This window comes from Charadrius vociferus, unplaced genomic scaffold (assembly GCF_000708025.1).
Source record: "Charadrius vociferus isolate BGI_N301 unplaced genomic scaffold, ASM70802v2 scaffold261, whole genome shotgun sequence".
Classification (NCBI taxonomy): domain Eukaryota; kingdom Metazoa; phylum Chordata; class Aves; order Charadriiformes; family Charadriidae; genus Charadrius; species Charadrius vociferus.
The window spans coordinates 4,205,996-4,228,228 of NW_009646856.1; the positions used below are offsets into that span (position 1 = coordinate 4,205,996).

Here is a 22,233-nt window from a genome sequence, read left to right on the forward strand (position 1 = left end):
GTAGGAAACTTAGAGATTCATATGTTCTATGTGCACCATATGATAGCTACCCAAAGAGCAGAAGTCGACTTAGGGCATATATACAGCATATATGGCACTCTCAACCACCCCTCAAAGCATGAATCCTGAGTCACAGTGGATCCCTTAGTGCTTTAAAAGAGTTCATCCCTGCTGTAGTTGCTCACAGAAGAGTAAAGGATTGCTGTTCTTCTTTGACAGTATCATACTCTAGTGTGAAATTCATCAACTGTATATTACGCCTGTCTCCATATTCAGTGCTTCTGCACATGAGATATTGGAGTATGCCAGTTGGTGGTATGTGTTTTAGAATTGTTGTCGTAAGTTTATACTGTAAAAAACATCTACCAACAAGGAACGATTTATCAAACCCAGTTGAAAAATACTTCTTGTGCTCTCACTTCCTTCCCAAAAGGCAGTTATACCTCCAGAGTAAATGAGTTTTTAATGCAAACAATACTGTATTTCTTACCAGTTGGGAGAGAGAGGAAACAAAATTACCTTCTCAGAAACAAGGATCTTTTTTCCTTTTGAGTGCCTGTTCCATTAAGCCACTGTCCAATGCTGCCATGTTAAGCCAGGAGTGAAATAAGTGATTGTTCCTTCTGACAGTCAATCAAATCTTGTGCTGTTTTCTGCAGGAGCTTCCTTGGGTAATAACGTGGAATTCATGACTGTGATTTAGCAATGTGGATAATTATTGCTCTCCAAATTAAAAGAATAAGATAAAACAATCAAATTTATTTCATAAATAATCTCAAATGTTTGAACTGTTGTCTTATTCCCTGTGGATGCATTTTTTGATTTTCTCATCTTCCTTTTTTTTGATTGTTGTTTTGTGTTTTTTTTTCTCCAAAACTGCCTGCTTTTCCTGGAGCAACAGCTGAACATTAATGAAGCTGTAGCATTAGTATTTCTTGAGACTTTGAATCTAGTGTCTTGCAAATAACAGACAAGAAGGCTAGCACCTTGCCACTGCACCATTGTCTTGCTGCTTATTTTTAATTACATCAAAGCTTTGGAAACATGATCCCACAAATGCTTTGTGGGAATAGCAGTGAATGTGCTCATCATGTGAAATCCATAAATTGCTTATAATCCTCTCAAGTTGTTAAAAAAAGCATTAAGTAATTGAAGACAGGAAGTCCTCAGTTAATTATTTAGAGGTGTTATCAATGCTTTAAGCAAACTGAAGCATTTTCTGCTATCTCACTGAGTTGAATGCCACTGGGACCTAGGGGCAGCAGCCATCATCTTCTCATATTCTCTAATGCAAACAGCACATGGCAGCTTGTCAATAAAAGACCTTTTTATATCATTTATTACTGAACACTTCCACTACCCTGTACAGAACAATTTGGATGACAGTTATGGCATTGTTTCACTTTGTGTTACTACTACTTTACAAATGGGCCTGCTAATGCTTTGCAGTGGGGGCCCGGCAGAGGGTAAGACTGAGGAAAATAATTAGGGGAATTGTAAAAGAAAGCAAAGAGTGCCCTCTTCAGCAGCAGCAGGTGGGTTTATAGCAAAGATTCTTCTCAGCTCCTCCTTTTTAGTACACTAAAGATAATATCCTGAGTAAGAGGCTTTATTGAGAATTTGTAGGATCAATCATCTTTAGGTAAAAGCCAAGCAAGACCGTTGATGATAATTTAGTAAAAGAAACAATTTTAACTAATACTTTATGACTGAATGGTTTGAAACTCTTTCATCTGAACATATTCTCCATTTCAGGGTAGTGAAAAATGAAGAGACGGATATGTTGTCACTGGTCAACTCTATCTCCATGCAGCACTGAATGATCAGTAATATTTGTCTAAAGGAAACTCTTTGGGGTGGAGAGGTTATGTGAGGTTGTGGTCAGCAATCTGACATCCTCCTGAGTAAAATTCCCACTGCAGACCCCAGGAGCGTTAGCCTAGGAGCTAATTACTGACCTTGCTGGAGCCATACCCACAAATGGAGACAAACAGTATCAGAAGGAATTGATTTGGCTAATAGAAGAATGCATTCTTAAAAAAAACCCCACTGTTTCACAGCCTTTTGACAAGTGACAAATGCTGAAATAACAAAATTTGAAAAAAAAAAAGTATAAAAAAACCCCAACACAGTAATAGACCAAAAAAGAAAAGGAGGGGAGAAGTATCCTCTAGTGAACAATCAAGTAGAGAAATTGGAAAAGCAAAATGCTGTTTACGTTTCAAGATTATCTTACTTGTTATTTTTATTATTAATCACATACATAGATTTGCACAGAACTTTCCAAAGCATACGTAAAACAAGGCGTTTAATGCAAAGCTTTAATAATCTAGATAAAAATCTGCTGTGACTGCTCCATGTATGACTAGAGGTTTCGGGTATCAGAATTTCACCAATAAATTTAGTGAAACCATGTGGTCTTTTTTTAATGCCCATTTTTCTCTTTAAAGTGTAGTTGTAAATGAGTATTGCTTTATTATGCATGTTTCCTTTAAAAGTGAACATGACTCCCTTTAGGGGAATTCAAGTAATTTGTTGCCACAGTAATCTTTTCTATCCTGAAATGTTAAATACTTGGCTTTCCTCCATCCCTTTGCCCCTCTCTAGTCTGCAACTGTCATTTTCTCCCTTCTTACTTTCATATGCAGTGTTCAGATGATTTTTCTTCTCCTCCAGTTCATGATTAGGTTACAGCCAGGGCTGTCCCTCTGAGTCATCTCTTTATTTTCTCTCTTTCACATCTTGTTCAATTTGTAAGCAGCCTGCATGTCTTCCATTCAGTATTTTCCTTTCTACATAATTGTTGCTTATTCTTTCTCTCTATTTGTTTCTAAAATATTTTAATTAAAATATCTCCATAATGGCTATAAGCAAAGATTTGTTTACAAACAGAGATCCTGCACAGACTTTTTTTCTTGTCACAGACTTGCATTGTTCTTGAAGTAATTACAATTAGGCACATGAGGTACACCAAAAGTACGTTATTAAGGTCACAAAGCCAAGCACTTAAAAATTGACTGGTATAATTGACCAGTATAATCCTAATTCAGCCTCTTTCACACAAGGAGCCTACATTACACAGTAATGTAGTCATTTGTACGTAGGGTTACTGCTTCATTCAGTCCACAAGCTGTGTCTCTTCCGGGGAGGAATAAGAATAAATAAATAAATAAAGACTCCCGTACATAGGACTGCTGCCTCAGCTTTTGCTATGTTTGGTAGGTTTTTTCATTCCTGGAACCTCAGTGTAGATGGCCCTAATTCTGCATCTGCCCAGAGCTAAATTTCCTCTCTGCTGGGCAGAAGTCAAGGAGGTGCGAGCCTGAAGTTGGTGTGAATGTGGGGCACAGTGAGGGAGGCAACAGGGATGGTGCCAACCCAGAGGAATAAAATGTGGATCGCTGAGGGGCTGGTGGCATTAGCCGCCGAGAGGAAGAAAGGAGACGAGGCAGTGGGAGGATGGCCAAGTGGCAGCACACAGGGCAGCCCCGCTGCTGCAGCTCTCCGTCGAGCTGCTGACAGCCTCCCCTGCGGCCTTCCCCCAGCCCTGCCCGCGGGCCCAGGACCCCATTTCGGCCCAGCCTGCTGCCCTCAATCCCTGCTGGCAGCTGTGCCGGCCTCCAGCCCTGTCCTGCCCAGCCATGGCCCTGCCAAGCCACGGGCACCCACGGGCCTGTCTCCCAGCCCAGCCCCATCCACAGGGAAGCGCCCGGGCTGGGGCTGCCCCTGGCCTGCCCCACTCCCCAGCAGGGGTGGTGGGACAGGCCCTGACAGGTCTCATAAATCCTGGGGGATTTGCTGGATTAAATTTAGTGTGGATGAAGTGTGGGACGTCCCATAGGAGAGGTGGTCCCTGGATCAAGGCAGTTGGCTTCTGTCCTGGCTCTGCAGGGCATTCATTTCTGTTCAGGCTGTGCTACCACGGAAGACACATCTCGAGCTTTCACAGTGTGTCACAACTGCGTCGTCTTTATTTTCGGGACACCCTGCCCGAGACTTGGGGTCTGAATTGCTGATTTCTAAGCTCTCGTAGCTGCAGTTGAAGGCACCAGTGGCTGTGCTCGGATGTATAAAGTTTTGCATAGCACTGGGTACTCTGACAACCAGGTCCCAGGCATCACAAATGGCCTCCTGGCAGGTCCAGGGAGGTTTTTGTTTCTCAATCTCTTTGTGTCTGAATCTTGTTTCTGAGCAAGAGAAATCTTTTTTTTTTAAATTCTTCTGATACTGCATTAAGACATTTGCAATGCTTAGCTGGTTGGTGTTAGTAAAGAAACTGTATGCTCTAGGTGTGGACGCTACACAAAAAGTCTCTAATTACATACAATTAGGCAGGCCAGAGACCACATGCTGGAGGAAATTTTAGATAGGATGGTTCCACACAGGGGGTCAATTCGTATCGTACAATGTCCTAACTCTGGAATTTCCTAGTTTATGAGTGTTCAGTTTTGCAATCTTAATATTTTCACCAACTTCTTGTGTATAATTTGCTGCTTGCTGTTGTACTGTTTGTCCCCTTCACATTCAGGAACAGGAGGTTTTTTTAGTGTATTATGGAGTGTTAACAAGAGTGTCCTTGAAAACAGGTGCGAAAGAGGTTTTCAGTGTCTATGCCTGGTAATTTTTTTTAGTGTATTATGGGGTGTTAACATTATGGGGTGTTAGTGTATTATGGAGTGTCCTTGAAAACAGGTGCGAGAGAGGTTTTCAGTGTCTATGCCTGGTAAGACCATTTTTAAGATCAACTCTGAGAAATACCCAACAGAATAGTATAGCAAAGACCCTGCAACCTGGGCTGGAGCATGCTCTGTAAGGCAGTCTGATCAGCAGGTAAAGCTGAGCTCTGAGGTGTTCAAGACAGGCTCAAAGAGGTCTGCATCTTTAACATTGTCACTGTAAGAAGCCTTTAATGGGTGTGCAGAGATGGCTACTTTAAAAGCCTAGTATCTTAGCCAAATTTTGGGTACAATTTTATGAGGAGTCCTAAAGTCAAATTTTTAAGCTGCAGGCAACTTCATGTCAAATCTGAAGTCATTGACACACAGTACAAGGATGTTTGAAAATTTCCAAGGAAAGGTCAAAGCCATATATTCTCTATTAGTCTCATTCAAGGATGTCCAGCATAGAAGGTTGGAGCTGAAAAAATAGTTTTAAAAAAATTACAAGTAAGTAATATCTTGTAACGGGGACAGCTTGGTTGTCAGTCCCGCTTTTATCTGCTTTATAGCATTTATAGTAAAATCTTGTAACAAATAAGAAAAAATAGGGAAAAAAAATAACAAATAGAAGTTGGGAAGGGAACAAGAACAGAATATCTTTGGACTTGTTTGCAATATAGTAGAATATTTCATGTTCAAGTAAGACAGTATTTTATTATCTTTTCTTATTGTTGCAAATGTATTTGTAGTAAATTTTCAAAACATTACAGGTTTTTCAGCTTTTCAAGTCCAAAATGCTAAGCAATTACACTTTCAGGTGGTTATCTGTTGGAAACCTTCAAACCTCTATGGGCATTACCAGTGATTGAGATTATGGCTGTACCAACAATGTTTAGGTGCCTTCCAGTTAATTTTTAACCATTTTTTTGCAGGCAGAAGCATAGGTTAAAAATCCCAGCAAAACACACCATAGAGACCGGGTAAATTTTCAGACGCTAATCTGGGCTGAGATCTGGACTATTGTTACTACGCTGCAAGTGCCATCTAAGATAATGGGTTTGAAGTTAATTCAGATATGTCTATACAAGGGGCATCTATAGATCCATTGCAGCATAGACACATATTCAATCTGATTTTTTTTTGTCAGGTCTTTTAAAGCAGTAGAGGATATAGATCTAAATTAGCAAGGATTCACCACTTCAATATTATTCAGATGTAAAATTAGAATGGTTCATATTTTATGTTTGCCAAAAATACTAAAAGTTAACTTTAAGTCCAGCAACTTTCTGTGTAGTGATACAATTCTTGGGATGCCTGATGTCAACATGTCGGTCTAACCTCTGTTTGATCTTTCTAGGTCTGCAGCCATACGCTAATTACAGCTTCATGCTTACTGCATGCACATCTGCTGGGTGTGCTTCTAGCCAACCACTTTCAGGTCAAACTTTACAAGCTGCTCCTCATGGTAAGGGAAAAAGACATTCTTATAGAACTGCAAAGAGATGGTCATATGGGCTTGTATTTTCTGATGGTTTAACAAGGTGCAAAACTCCACCATCATCCATCAAGATATCACGTATAAATTTACACAAGAGAATCCATCTCTCTTAGAATATTTGTATCTTAACACACTCTTTGTACTGACTGCCTGGCACTGCATTTCTACATTCTTTTTGTGACAATTTCCCCAAGTTCATCTTTAAGTTAGCGAGGTTAGAATTAGAAGATGCATACTTTTAAAAGCACAAATAAATATGCAGAGACAACTGGACATACAAAGGCTGCAGCCTTTGGCCTTGTTCTCCATTAATCTGTAGCTTGTCTAGTTGGTTGCATTTGATATATATATAAATACAGAAAGTGTGTTAAATTCTGTCATTCTCTCTGGCAATGTTTTATGCTTTCATTACATTGCGCAAAGCAACAGCACAAACTGTGGGAAAGGAAAAAAAACACCTTTATGTTTCCGTCATAAAATTAAAATGGTGTCATTGTGATGTTGATAGGGGTATGGCCAAAACCTCATCATATCATAGTCAGCTCAAGAGAAGTGGAAATCTACTGGAGTGAACCAAAGAAACCCAATGGACTCATTACTCAGTATCGATTATTTCGTGATGGAGAACAGATTTTCCTGGGCGGCAGTACAGACCTGAATTTCACAGATGTTAACCTGCAGCCTAACAGTAGGTAAGGCATGTTAAAGAGCTCTTGTAATATGTGAAAGATGTTCAAAATATATGCATGTGTGTTTGTTAAATGTATGAAATATAAGTTACTCTTTTAAAAACAGAAAAATCTCTTATGGTATTACTTAATTACTAAAAAAATGTTAGAGGAGGCTTTTAGGAGGCTTCCGAATCTTGGAAAGCCTTAATGAAAGGACTTCTCTTTTTTTCCTTTTCTGAGAGTAGGTAATTCTGATTAAAAGAGGGGGACGCTTTTTTTTTTTAACCTTGGGTGATTGTTTGTGGTTCATTAGTTGTTTTTTTCCATCATGGAATATACTTAGAAAAATGCAAGTCTTTATATGGCAGATAGCACTGCACATAGTTTATAGTGTTTCTGTGCATATTGAACATAGTGGCTCAAAAGCAGCTGCTGATATTTTTATAGAGGCTGTTTTGAAATTGGTTTTGACACTTTTCAAGTCTCTTATGTAAGGTAATGTGAATTTTAGTATTAAAATGATTATCATGATAAGTAAAGAGTTACTTTTCTCACATTAAGAAAACTTAAACGTTAAAATCTTCACTAACACAGTATTTGTAATACTCTTTGTATAGTCTATTCACTTTAAATTGGTGAAAATGAAAATGTTCTATTACTGATATGCCTAAAGCTTCTAACTGTAGTGTCTACTGATCTTTTTGTGTTTGCGCAGATATGTTTACCAGCTGGAAGCCAGCACTTGGGGCGGCAGCAACACTAGTGATAAATATGTTATACAAACACCAGTAGGAACACCAGAGAAAATTCATGTCCCATATAATGTCACAGTAATTGATGCATATTCTATATTTCTAGCTTGGGACGTGCCAGGTAAAAATGTATTTCTATGTAGTACTTTGTAGCAAAATGAAAGGATGGAAAAATTAGTATATTCAGGCGGGCAGCTGAATCATTCTGATATTTTTATTCTTCATATTTGGTTTTAGTGTTTGTGTGATTTAAATAACCAGTATCTAAAGCTGCTGTTTCCTAGAGACATATTATTTTAATAATATTGACCTATATGCTTGACATGGGTATGGTGAGGATTAGTTGATCAAAAATCCATATGTTAATTTGATCTTGTAAACCACTATTGAGTGCAAGTATTAAGGAAAATTACACTGAAAACAAGTTTTCCCTTCTGTTCAGACTGACCATAGTTATCTACAGGGAAACCTGCCAGCCTTTTAGGTTGATGATATCTTGATAGCTATCCTGGCAATTAAAATGTCCAGCTGTCCTGCAGGTGTGCTATGTTGAGCTCCTTTAAAAAAAGGTGTAAGAGCATGACAGAGAGATCCTGTACTAGCTTTGACCTGATTCAGTAAATTTTATTCACCAGAGCACCATAGTGTTGTGTGGATGTGTTACCTTGCAGGAGGGTGGGTCAGCAAAGGCCCAGAAATATTTCTCCTCTTGTTACTCTTCTCCTGAACATCACCAGGTTATCTTGACCTGCTACAGAGGTAGGCTAAGAAGGAATAAATGAATAATAGCATCTTTTTATGAGACACTGTGCTGTTTCATTAATATACATCATATCTTAAGAGATTGGTGTACTTTACTGATATTATAAAAATGATGTGCTGTAGTTATTGTGGGACAATGAGAGCATTGTAAATGAACAATTTTCTGTTTAGTGTAGTTCATCTCCAACAAGCTGTTTTCCAATTTCTAGATATTGGGTTTTTTCAGTTAAAATGAAGTAAATTTTTTTAGGAACTTCAGATGTTTGCATATTGCAATAACAACAATATGTGTTTTATCAGTGAACTCAGGGAAGTTTTTGATGTTTCTTCTTCCTAATTATTTAAGATGTTCTTTCCTTGCATGGCAGTCACGGTAGAGTCAATTGGCATTAAAAATAAAGTCACCTAGAAAAAGTATTTTGCCTTCAAGGCTGGGATAGCGAGTATTGTGGCAGTGCTTAGCAGAATTCACCCTACCCATTTAAGCAATGATTAATAAATCTATAATACCCTGAGCTGTCAATCTTTTAGTTTTCAGAAGCACAAAATCCATTATAGAAATGCTATAATATATGAAAAAGATTAAAATCTTAAATTAAACTTTTCCCCATACTGCCTTGAAAGGATTTAGAACCCAGCAGAAGGCAGGTGAATTCGAATGGCATATAATCTACAGTTGGTTTTATTGGAAAGTGACTCACCTTGTATTATAGTTTTGATAATAAATATAATTTACGTCCAAAATATTCAGCAACATTATAAATAGATTTAAAACATAAGAATATACTGGAATAACGTAGACTTGTGAAGAGTGGGGTGTCTCCCAGAAAAGCTTGTCCTTGTTGTGCTAGACCTTTCTTTTCCAGCTGCTCGAACTCCTGTTACTCGCAGGAGAATGCAAGGAGAATCAGGCTTTGTGTAGTACATTTTGTTATGTTGCAATTAAGATTGTGCGTACAAAGGTTCATGTATTCCTGAAACCACGTGATCGGAGGGGTGAGGAGGAGGCTGGACATCAGGGCTCTGTAGAGAATGCAGGGTTGATGTATTCACATGGCTGTAGGAATCATTATCTTCAGTCAGGGGAAGGCACATGTCCTTCCCAGGTACTGGGACACTCCTTGAATGCTTATCTCACTTTTGTGGATATTTATTGACTCAGCCCCTTCCTCTCTGCCTTCTCGCTGCAGGGCCTATTATCTAAATTTTTAAGTATGAATAAGGGATTGGTTTTCATACAGTGCCCCTGTTGGGTAGCCAGGAAAACAAAACTTGCTATTGCCTTTATTATAGTGCCTCAGGGCCACTTGCAGGATCTTACAAGAACAGGGAGTACTAACAACAGAGCAGTGTTACTAAATGCTACCAATGCTACTAAAAGAAACCCTGTGTGTAGAAGCATAAGTAAATGCAGAAGCTAGGAAATGAATTCTTGACCCTTCATAACCCTGCTTCATGCTCATTCTGAGACCTTTGTGCTCCCGGTGTTTATTTCCCCAAGAGGAAGACTGCGGGCAATGCAGGTGGAGGTGTATTTTGAAGGTTCTCATATTCTCGAAAGGCATACATCCCATTAACAGGTCCTGTGCATGCAGACGTTGGGAGCCACATACATCCCCAGCTTGATAGAATTAGCCTAAAGAGTCTACAACTTTTTAATCTTTATTTATGCCATTGTGCATGGAGTAACAGGGTTGGGTTTTTTTCTGATCTTTTTTTTTTTTTTCCTGTGTATGAATCGTTTCGCAATAGGCTATACTGAGATAATATAGGTTTTCCTTATAAACCCAGAATGCACCATTTGTTATCAGGATTGTCAGGCTTGGAAGTCACTCTTGGACGAGACATTTATTTTAATTGGTATAGTCTCCATGGAAAATAGTGCTTTTTATTAACCAAGTTTTGATGACAAGGTAGTTGCTCATGGTGTCTTCCTGACTGTGGATATCAGGGATGGGTTGGTATTCTATCTTCTTATCTGCTGTAATAAATTTGGATCAAATAATCACCCTCATGATTAATTATGGGCATCATATTACACAGACCTTCCTTTTTGATGGCTTCAATTATAATGTTTCAACATCTGTAGTGTATCTAAATCTTACGACTTTATAGATACGTAGCATTGCAAAACTCCTGACTTAGCTAAATAGCAAGGTGGCCAAGTAGTGGTTAAAGTGATGGATTCAGAAAAAATATTTGATACACCTCACTCACTATGGAAAATAGGACTTTATTTTCTGAAATAGGTATCCCATTATCTTGTGTTGCATTGCCTCAGTGCACAGACCTCAAAGGTACGGTACATTTCACTGATACACTACAGAAGGATGTGTTACAATTATTCTGGAACAACCATTAGTGCCATGGATAGAAACAAAAAGCTGAATGGAAAAAAAACCTCACTACATAATTCTCCCAAGGCATAGATAGGTAGGCAGGTAGCCATCCTGCATTTCAACTCGTTGGTCCTCACTGGGGGCCTGATTCTTCTAGATGTCTTCAGTTGCTGGTGATACCATGAAAGCTGAATGTGCTCAGAAGAGGATCCCGTCCTCTGCTTCTAGGTTACTTGCTTCGTATGTTAATCATCATCTAGACTAAAATGGTTGCTTTCATCATGTTGTAACACTCTACTTCATCCACCTCTGGAATTGCTTATCAATTAGAATGAAAGCTATGGAACATGTCTGGATTCCTACTTTATTCTTCTTGGGATTGAATTTGGTATTTGAATGACATTTATTTGTCTCATAGCGTTATCTTTTAACTTCCCCAGCTGAAATGTTTTCTCCTTTATTGGTGACCCAACAAATTGTTCTGACTGTTGCTAAGCCACTGTTACATTTCCTCATTTTTGTTTTCTCCTGTAAATTACTGTTAGCTCGACATCACTGTAAGACAAGCTTTTCAAGTTCAATGTCCAAAGTTCTGCACCTTGAAAGCGGTCAGCATCTCCAGCTGTTACTATCTTCAGAGGCTTGTTGGGAATACTTGATACAAACAGAATGAGCTGTCTGGATATTTGAAACTTAGTATAAATACTTAATCTCAGGAAGCCAAATAGATTGTTTTCTTTTGTGAAGTTAAATATTGAAATATATCTTTACTCTTAGTTGTTTCTAAATAAAAAATAGGACATTCTTATTTTAGTATTGGTTTGCTATAAATGAAACAGTTCAACTATTTTGCTTTAATTGTGATTGGGTTACACATCATATTAAACAATTTTTCAGCAATTGACTTCAAACAGTTTTTTGGTGACCAGTCTGTAAAACAGACTGTGGCTTTTTTCTCCCAATTCTAAGCATCTTGTGCTGCAAATTCTATTTTTGAACTACCCTAGTTTTGAAGTACACAGAGCCGTCAAAGCTAATTTGCAGAGTTTTGCACAGAATTGTCCATTAAATGTTAGCCAAATATGCCCACAAAAAAACAAGGTTTAGTTTGATTGACTTGTCCTATTGCAAAATATGCACCTGCTCTGAAATGAAGTCACAAAGAAAAAAAGTGGAATAATTTAACTTTTTTATTTGTAAAGATAATCAGGGTTTTTCTGATTACATCTTAACTTCATAAATGTTAAATAACCTATCAGCATCTAGTTGTTGTAAATTATGAAAAAGAGTATTGCTGGGAATATTAACCAACTAAATCCTTGTTCTTTAGTGAACATGAAAATGTGTTATGGCAGGTTGTCATTGTGCTCGTGGTAACTTTGACACCAAATAACAAAACTGCCATTTGCACTTAGGGTAAATTGGTTCACTTGTGCTTTTACGGTTCCTTTTATTCTGACATGAATTTATGAACTCTGGAACTAACCAAGTTGTGTGGTTTCCCAGCTGACTTTAACAAATATGCCCATTTCATTTCCTTCAGTCATCAGAGCACACAAGGTAGTAGTTTCAGACTGGCTGCAGATGCTGAAGGCTATTCTGGAAGAAAGGTTTTTTTTACAACTTTCTGTGTTGTATGAGTATATATTTTTTATTTTTCAGATTATAAAGTGATCCTTTGATCTTAGAATTTGATGAATTTTGCCAAATTGTAAAAGGATTTCCATTGGATATTGGAATTTTTCAGGATGGTTACTTGGTTTTATTTACAATTTCATGTTCACTTCCTGAGAATATTTTTTGTCCTGAGCATATTTATTATTGGTATCATTCCTAACATATTGCAACATTTAACAGAATTTTAAGATTTTGTGTTTTGGTTGTTTGGGGGCTTTTTTTAGCATTTCTGCTGAGGTATGGACTCAAAGTTGGACAGGGATATGTCAATTATTTTGAAATAAGTATCTTTTGGTGCATATTGATGGCTGCATTCAGCTGCCCTTGTTTGTATTAAACTTCCTTGGGAAATCAAGCATTCTGAATAGTTCCAATTTCAAAGGTTTCAGGTGAATTCTGCCTGGAATAAATGCATTGATCAGATGCACAAAAGTGAATTATGTGTCACTTTCACAAGACAGTGGGGTTTTTTCTGGCTGAAATATCTGGTCTGTTGTCAGGACTGGAGAAGAAGGGGACCTTAACTGCAAGATTAAAAAAAGGTTTCTGTGTTGACGTGCTGTCTACCATTTCAAGCTCTTACTCTCAGATCTTGTGTTGTGCCCTTTACAGACACTTCAATTGGGGGGGGGGGGGGGGGGGAACCAACAAAAAAAATCAAAACAAACAAAAAGGGTAGTTTAGCTTTAATAATATATATTTGATTACTGGTATAGCTATACAATGCACACTCAAGTGCACTCTTCCGGAGCGTTTAATCTTCCATATATCACAGACAAAAAATAATTTTCTTTGTTGTGGAAGCCATCTACTTCAAGATCACCTCTTGAAGGTTTACTCTGTAACATCCAGGATGACTTTAAAAGTTGTATTTCTATTATTCTGTTCTTAATGATTAGATCTTGATGTTTTCCTTGAAACTTTTACACTGAAAAAAGAAAATTTTACAGTGGGATTTTTGCACTCTCTGAGTCCTTCTCCCTTCACCTTTTCCAATGACTAACATCAGCATCTTTTTTTCTTCCTGTAAGCTGAGCAGTTGAATAAGATTGAAGTCATGCCTCCACTTCAGGGCTATTTCTTCAGCTTTTTAGTTTAATGGCATTTCCTTTGTCTAGCATCTAGTGAGGCAGCATCATCTTATTTCTTTGGGATTTTTATGTCCTCTTTTTCTTGTGAGAATTGTAAAAACTTGGTATTTCAAAGATTTTTCTGATCTGCCAAAGTACATCAGTTGTTTATAGTACCACAAAGAAACTTGAAATCTCTCTGATTTCTTGTAAACTCTTTTTTTTTTTTTTTTTAGTTAATGTGCATGTTCACACACATACTTAGCTAAAAAAATCCATCTAAAAAATGCACAACAGTGGAAAAAATGCTCTTTGTAGTTTCAGGGTAATAGTATCAATGTAGACACTTTATCAGTAAAGGACCAAAACCACAATTAGGAGAAAGAATTGAGTAGTTTTCCAAAGTTACAAATGGAAAGATTCTCAAGATCTGGACAAGTCTCAAAACTGCTCATAGGCACTTGATTCTTGGTGTAATCACAAAGACATCTTTGTGACATCTAAAGTACATGTTGTGTTGAAAGAGAACTAACTAATCAGATACATCTTGACTCGTTTCAGAAAGGTACCTTGTCTACTTTGTACTTTGTTCATTCTTAAGACTGTGCCTTATGTGACTGCAGAATGAAGAAAACACACTTAAGAGACATTCTTCTTTGGTTATTCTCTTGGTTTTATGAAATTTCTGCTGTCTGCATAGAACAGTCTATAATAGACAAAAAATAAAAAGCCTACAAACCATTTCCTAATTACAAAACCAAATCAAACCAAACCAAATAAAAACCCTTGAGAAGTCATGTAGGAGAAAACAAAAGATCCAGGAACCCCTGCTGATCATTCTGAGGGGATGGCACATGGCTTAACTTGTTCTCATGGAGAAACTGATTTTTTCAGCTTCTAGATAGAACAGGAAAATTGGGAATTGACTGCATGGGAAGAGGAATAGATAGGGAAAATGTTTGAATTAAAACAAAATAGTAAAAATTGTGGGGTTTTTTCTTCAACAAAAACTAAAAACTGATAGTTGGTTTTTATATCAGTTGAAATGATATGTTTCTTGGTTCAAGCTACTCTATTGTACTTTACTGATAAAGCAGGCTGAGAACCTACACTCAGCTACTGCTGCTAGGCTAAAAAGGGATAATTTGCTGGCAATTCACTTTTTTGATCATATGACTCTATATTCAAACAGCAGTGCTTAGTAGCTGTTGCCCCTCCAAAATAAAGAAATAAAAGCTGCCTGTTTCCCAGTCATAAGGTCACTCTTCCCAGAAGTAGCAATTGCAACACAGGCATTGACTGAATTGAATTTTGATTTTTAAGTAAGAGCTGTAATGTCTATGTTCCAGGTGTGATCTGCAGATGGATCTGTTTCAGTTTATATTTAAATGGTTGTAGTTTCCAAAAGAGGCAGTAGGTAAAACCTCCAGAGGGGGCTTACATTTAAAATTGCATATGATGAATGCCTCTTTGAAGTTGTCCTGCGCTGCTGTTAGTATTTCAGATAATCAGTGGTTCTTCTGTGTTTCACAATAGGGATATTCATTGTCAATGTGCCTTTGGAATACAACATCTTACTAAATGCGAGCAGTCCCACTCTACTGGTGAAGCCAGTTGGACGTGCGCATTTTGCTTTTGTCGATGGTCTAGATCCCTACACCCTGTATGAGATAAGAATACAAGTATGCCAGAACGGTAAGATGATTTTAAAAGACTCACCTTTTTGACTGGAAGGGAATGGAGATTTTCCAGATAGATTCACCTCAGCAAAACAGATAAAATCTTATTCCTACATTGGAGTCAAATGTTTAACTAGTAAACAGAAAGCCTAGCACTGAATGAAGCATTAACTATTTCTCCATGTTATATCTTGAATATTTTAAATGAAGATTTAAAAAATGTATTTTAGGTAATATGTGCCATTTTATGAAAAGCTTTTCACAAATAGCTTAACAACGTTTGAAAATGTGCATACAGAACAAAATCAGTTCTGTAAGTGTTCACCAAGAAGTGATAATCATAAAGACAGTAGAGATGAGCCCAAATATTACAAAATTCCTTGACTTTAATGAAAATTTTCAAAATCCTGTTGAAATAAGTCTGTCTAAAGTGACACTTTGGAAACGATTCTCTCCTCGTCTGCACTGGTGAAAATCAAGAGTAATTTGTCAGTGGAGCTGCAGTAATTTAAATGGGTATTTAATAATGAAATGAGGTGAAATGAGGCACCATTTCATCAGGAGCTTATTTACTTGACATTCATTTGCTGTTACTGTGTTTTTTGTTGTGGAAGAACCTCTCCTCACTAACCAAACTTCGGTTTTTGTAGGTGAGTGTGGAGTGGGTGGTCAAACATATTCAAGAACTGCTGAAGCACCTCCTAGAGAATTGAGCCCACCTATCGTTAAAGCAATGGGATCTACACTCATAGGAGTGAAATGGGCACCACCTACGAAACCAAATGGCATCATTACTAACTACTTTATTTACAGGTAAATGCTTTTATCACTTCAAATTCTTAGTCTTATTGAACTGTTCATTTCTTTATTCCGTGTTATACTAGGAGATGAAAAAAAGAGTAGAAGTATATGGTGAAATATATACTTCCATTCAAACACTAAGGTAAGATACTTCTCCGTGGATGGACAAGTTGACAATAAGAGCTGAGACAAGAATCATCTTCCTGACCTACAAATGACAAAAAGCAGGTGAAAATATATTTTTAAAAATTCAAAGGGACAGACAAAAATTGTAAGATAGATACTCTCACTGTGTTTACCCAGACCACTGGGTACATTCTTCAATCCTCTCTGATAGACAATTGAGAATTTTGGAATGGAAACGGGAGTAATTCAGCATTTCTGAGATTTTTAAAAGCAAAAAAGGTATCTAGGTTCCTAAACCAGCTCAGTTTTCCAAGATAATTTATGTTCCTTTTTGTAAGTAATCTGGAGTGTGATTACAGTGCATCTATTTATGTTCCTCGGTGTTTGTATTCAGCTGCCCTCTCTAGGTGGTTGGCTGACATGTCCTCACTCCCTATGAGGAACTTCATAAGCTCTGCATGAGGATTTTTCTGTACAGATAGCTGTGTTTATGGAAGTATCAAAGTAGCAGAGCACTGACGTCTGCTGTGTCCATTGACCTTTTTTTAAATGCATGCTGAAGGGACCTTCTTGAATAGTTTCAGGAAGTCAGGGAATATAAAACTCAAGCCATGTATCGGAGAGTAATTTAAACTCTAAAGTTCCTGGGTTTTCCAACTCTAAGTATGTGTGGCAAAAACATGCTAGGCTGAACCCAACCTCCTACAAAGAGTTTGGGACATTTTATTGTATTAGAGCTGTGACTGAGAATACAGGGAATTGAATTACCTTTTAAAATCAGCAGTGATAATGAATATAAAATCACTTTTGCCTTAAACACATTATTAGTCTAAAAATTCCCACTCTCTTGAAATATCCTTTTGTTTGCTTTTTTTTTTTTTAATTGTCTGATCAGAAAACCCAAGTCCCTCCCCTATATAAAGAGGAATAAAGTGTATGTTATACCCCAAGACATGTCTTCACTCTGTTGGTTTTGTAAATAAAGCTGATGATTACGGCTGCTATTCCATGGCAGCCATAGAAGGGGAAAACAGGAAATATAATGCAGAAAGCCTGCTTCAGTGAAAAATACTGTAAATTGAATTTGACAGCATTTGATGGCATTTGATTATTCTAGTCACAGCCAAACAATGATATAAAGAGTAATATGAAACAGAATGTGTTACTGCCTAGCAGACTCAAAAGCAATAAACCTTCCTCCAATGTGACACAATCACTTCACAATCATAATTGTAGCCTGTTTGATACCTCTGAGTACAGCAGAAGGGCACTGACTGACATAGATACATTTTGTTTTTTATTTAAAGTGAAATGAAAATGGCGCACTGGGGCTCCAGATACAATCGTTATATTCACCTACATAGGCATGAATCACTTGGCAGTTATTTCAGCTGAAGTTTAAATGTGCTTAGACAACAACAATATCAAATCTTTCTCAGATAGCTGCAAAAAAATCAGAAATGGGATGTAAGCACATAGTTCTTTTTCATTTTGGAGCCACACATAGCCCTACATTGTTATAGCAGCAAGACTGCAGTATTTCTATGGGAGGTTATGGCATGTCATTTCTTCTTCATCATGCTACTCTTCCTTACTGCATCACCACCAAAATAAATTCATTTAACTCAAAACCTGGAATGCTTGGGGAGCTAGTGTGTGTGCAGGTCTTTCCATTAAAATGGCAGGACTCGTGCTTTCCTCTAGAATCATAAACACACTTGCAAGTTTGCAGCCATTTTGTTAGAAACAAAAAACTTAAAATGTTAGTTTATGATAAATGAGATGGTGACTTTTTTTTTTTAATTATTCATATAACAGTTTTAAACACAGATCTGAGGCTTTAAAACTTTTCTAGCAAGGACCACAACTTAAAAGAGATTGTGAATGAGAAAAGATGTGGTTCATGAGACAATCACCCAATCTACTTCTCTTCCCATTCATCATTACATAACATCCCTGTGACAACCACAGAAATTGCTAGTCTGGAAAAATAATATTATGGAAATAGGTGATGTATTTCTTGCTGTATTTTAATAAGATATAGTCTGTTGACCACCAGCAGGCACTGTGTAGGATGCACATGAAACGAGTTTTAAAGAAATATTGCCTGTAAAATTATAAGTGTTTTGGTTGCTAACTTGTTAAAAAAGTGTCTGAATTTCTGTCAAAGTGTCTATGTCATGTTCAGTAAGTTTATATTATTTAATATATATATGTGAGATTGTAATGTAGCTCTCATTAGCTGAACAATCCTGCTGGTGAAAATGTAGCAGAAAAATCAACAGGCAATTTAAGACAGAGGATGTGCCCCAGTGACTGTTGATTGTTGTGATAGAGGACATGTCTCAGTGGCTGTTGACTGTTGTGACTTGCAGTGTAGAGGCTTCTAGACTGACTCTTTATGATTAATTCATTGCTTACCCTTATACCCTTAACCATGAGCTACACCAAAGACAGCTTCCAAGGCACATATGGGAGATGGTTCAATATAAGAATCTTTATGGATGGTTATGTCATTGAGCATAAGAACTCCTGAAGGGTTTTATTTATACCTGTAATTGATACAATACCTAATCTAAACTAGCATATTGCATGCAATAATCTCAAATACCTTTTGTTTACTTTTTCACATCAAAACTTTAAAAAACAAAACCACAAAAAAACCCAAAACCTAAACTACATTAGAATAGATTTGTTGAATCCAAATGGTAAGTGAGGCTGCTTTGTTTAATTGGACATGAAACTGTAGAGGGGGAGCATTGTTGATGTTGCATTATTCCCCCACATTTGACAGTGTGATTCCCCAGTCGTTTGAATTTTACCCCAGGACTTCTCAGTGTTTCTAGAAATAGTTTACTATCACTCTGGTAAAGAAAACAGCAGGCACTGCTAAAACGTACTTTTGTTGCATGGTGAAAGGTAAACATGTGAAGAATATTTCTGGGTTGACCTGCAAGACCTCAGGGATTCACTGAGTCTCCTTCCACATAAGAAAGCTGAGGGGTTAGTGTTGCTGCAGTCCTCTGCATACAGCTCTATAGATATCTGTCACAAAAAAAGATTATATTCTCCTCCTTATGTCATCTCGCTCAGATTGGCAGTGGGGCAGGGACAATTTGCCCTTATAAAAATAACTGTATCTGAGCATCTTTAAAATGAATGTAAGCAGCAAATCAGACTATGCAGATTAAGAGACAGCTTCCAGCTCTTGGAAATGTTATTCTCCTTTGCAGCTCATTGTACATAAGAAACACTTCCAGTTAAATGAGCAGTTGAATCTTAAATCTTAAGACGATTGAAATGATTACAGACTGTTCAACCACTTCTGTTCAAAGTTTATTCATACATGAAGATATTCTGGGTTTTAGCACTACAGATGGAACCATTTACCTAACCATAAGTTTCATTCATTAAATATTCAGCAGTAATAAGATCTAAATACTTAACCAGACTACATTGTACAGCTTTGCTTGCGGATGAGCTTACAGTTGGTGGCATATTTGATCTTTCAGTGTGAAAAAAATGTTTATCACAGAGTTTCAAAAATTTATAAAACATAGATTTATGCATTCGTTTAAATGCCATACTGCTTGGTCAGACAATGTGAATTTATTGCACTAAAATATACTGTTTCTTCACTTACCTACAGAGATTTTTTTAGTCATCTTTTTGAGTACACAGGGCAAAGACTATATTTTTAGGTGCAGGGGAAAGATGTAGTGATTCACCTTTCAGAATTATGTGTCTTGCATTAAGTCAGTGAACAGCATCTAAGGGAGAGTTCTGCATAAGGCTTAATTTGCCATTACAATAGAGCATGGGGAAGTGTAATAAAAATAGCTGATGGAATTTTAAGGTCAATGGGAAATTTTGTACGCCGACTCTTCCAGACATTTTGTTGCATGAGAGAGAATTTCTAGGGAATCTTTCCTTCTTGTTTTACCTGCCATTTTTCATCCAATTCTGACAACCACTTCTCAACATCTTATAATTTATAATCTTATAATCAACACGTCTTTTGCCTGTTTCACTACACTAGAGACATTGTACCTCAAAACTCTTTCTTTTTTTTTTAAGTCCCACTTTAACCCTTTTAAGCTAAACAGTGTCTGTAGAGCCTGCTTATCTCTCAGAGTTTAGCAAAAATTCTTTAGTTTCATATAAGAAAATAATGTATTTCTGCATGTCTTATGTATGCATATACACAAAGGAGGAATAAACAGCTGTGTAGACACATGCATTTATTATATTCTTCATATTTGCATATAAATACCTGGGTATATATTATTACAAGCGGCTAAGATTATCAGTTTTTAAAAAAAAAATTTGTTTTTTGTATTTTTAAAGTAAATACTGGGTTGATTTAACAAAATAAAATCCAACAGAATGCTGTGAAATACAGATTTTCTCTTGCTAAAGAAATGTTCTTTAGCTTGTGTGTGTGTGTGTCTAGTGATGATGACACCCAGTAGTCAGACGAACCAATTTTACTTCTGCAAATTTGCCCTACTTGCAATAGAAGTGGCAGATAACGTAATTTGGTTTTTGTTGTTGGCATGGAGAGTGAAAGTGCTTTTACATTCTGCGAAGCCCAAGGTTCTTGTGAAGAGTAGGGGAAATACTTAAATTCATGTGCAGTACAGCACAACCGTCATTGAGATTTATCACAGTGTTTAAATGTAACCAACTTAATTTCACACAAACATTTTTATGCCAAGTGTAAGAATTGATTTGATAACTCTGTTTTGAAGATGAGTGCTTGCCTTATTACAACTGTTATAAATTATATACTAGAAGGGGCCACATTAGAAAAGGGGCTGGGGATCATCTGTAATCTCCTCTGATACTCAGAATATCACCAGGTCCAATACAAGCAGATCTATGGTAGGAATGCTATGTATACATATATATGTGTATATATATATGTGTGTATGTGTACATACAGATATATATACACATATGTACAAAAATAAAAACCCATTGTGCCAAACGCCTATACAGTGAATTGTCCTCATATATCTTAAGTTTGCATTTTTAAACAAAAACAGCATTGGAAAAAATGTGAAGTTTATTACAGAATGCACTACTTGTGATATTTTAATGAGTTTTTGTGGTGGAGCTGCAAATTCTGCTATGTTTATGCACAAGGGATTACTTACTCCATTCACAAGAACAAATGGGATGTTTATTGTGTGCAAACCAGAATTCAAAAGTGCACGGCTTTGGTTTTGAAGGCATGATAGAATATTTATCCCTTGTTCACTAGGTAACATTTTTCTCAAGTAAATTGGTCCTAAGTTTGCCATATATGAGGGATTCTGACGTGAGTACCTCCATAGTTTGATTTTCAGAAATGTTGAAAAATTGCACCTGTATTGCAATTCAAGCCATTACTTAGCAACTACATACGGATTTAAAATTTCACATTCTAAATCTGTCTCATATTTGATGTGTTCTATCCTAAAAGGACAATATGCTTTTGTATTGCTACTCTGCTACTATGGACTGCAACAGCACACCTGTTTGACATGTTTTATAGTATTTTTCTAGTTAAAGGAAAATAAATTATTGCCTTAAAAATCTCTTCTTCACTACTCAGCACCTAACAGAAGTTCAGGGAAATGGGGAAATGCTTTTAAGGTGCAAAGATAGGTAGGCAGTTCCTTGTGTGTGTGTAATGTATAGAAATAAATACTGTACTTTTCTGAGGCACAGGTTGAACTTAGAGCTTCAGGATCTACTAGCATAGGAGCGTCAAAGTTATTTTCAATTTTAGACACATTGCCTTTGATTTAATTTCAGACGTCCTGTGGGCAGTCAAGAAGAGCTACTTTTGTTCATCTGGGCTGAAGGACCTTTGGAATTTATTGATGCGTCTGATGCTCTACAGCCTTTTACTCTCTATGAATATCGTGCCAGAGCTCAAAATGCTGTGGGGTCGGTGGATAGCCTGTGGGCTTCAACCCAAACTCTGGAGGCTGCCCCGTGGGGCATGGGAGCCCCTTGGGCACAAGCAACAAGTGCATACTCAGTGCGTTTGAACTGGACCCAGCCTGTTTCTCCTAATGGTGTTATATCGCTGTATCGAGTAGTCTATCAAGAAAAACGCAACGATCCAACGTTTAGCATCCCAGCTGTTACAGCACTAACCGTAATGGTAAGAACTGGACCACAAAACCAGTTTTGTTTTTACTCTGCTT

General features: G+C 37.2%; 1 protein-coding gene across 1 annotated transcript in view; it reads left to right on the forward strand.

Annotated features, from left to right (window-relative positions):
* USH2A (Usher syndrome 2A (autosomal recessive, mild)) overlaps positions 1-22,233 on the forward strand; it is a 394,584-nt gene that overhangs the window by 316,126 nt on the left and 56,225 nt on the right. Inside the window, 6 exon segments of the mRNA XM_009894321.1 lie at positions 6,016-6,123; positions 6,665-6,848; positions 7,543-7,700; positions 14,964-15,122; positions 15,757-15,919; positions 21,836-22,190. Coding sequence (XP_009892623.1) covers positions 6,016-6,123; positions 6,665-6,848; positions 7,543-7,700; positions 14,964-15,122; positions 15,757-15,919; positions 21,836-22,190 — 1,127 coding nt within the window.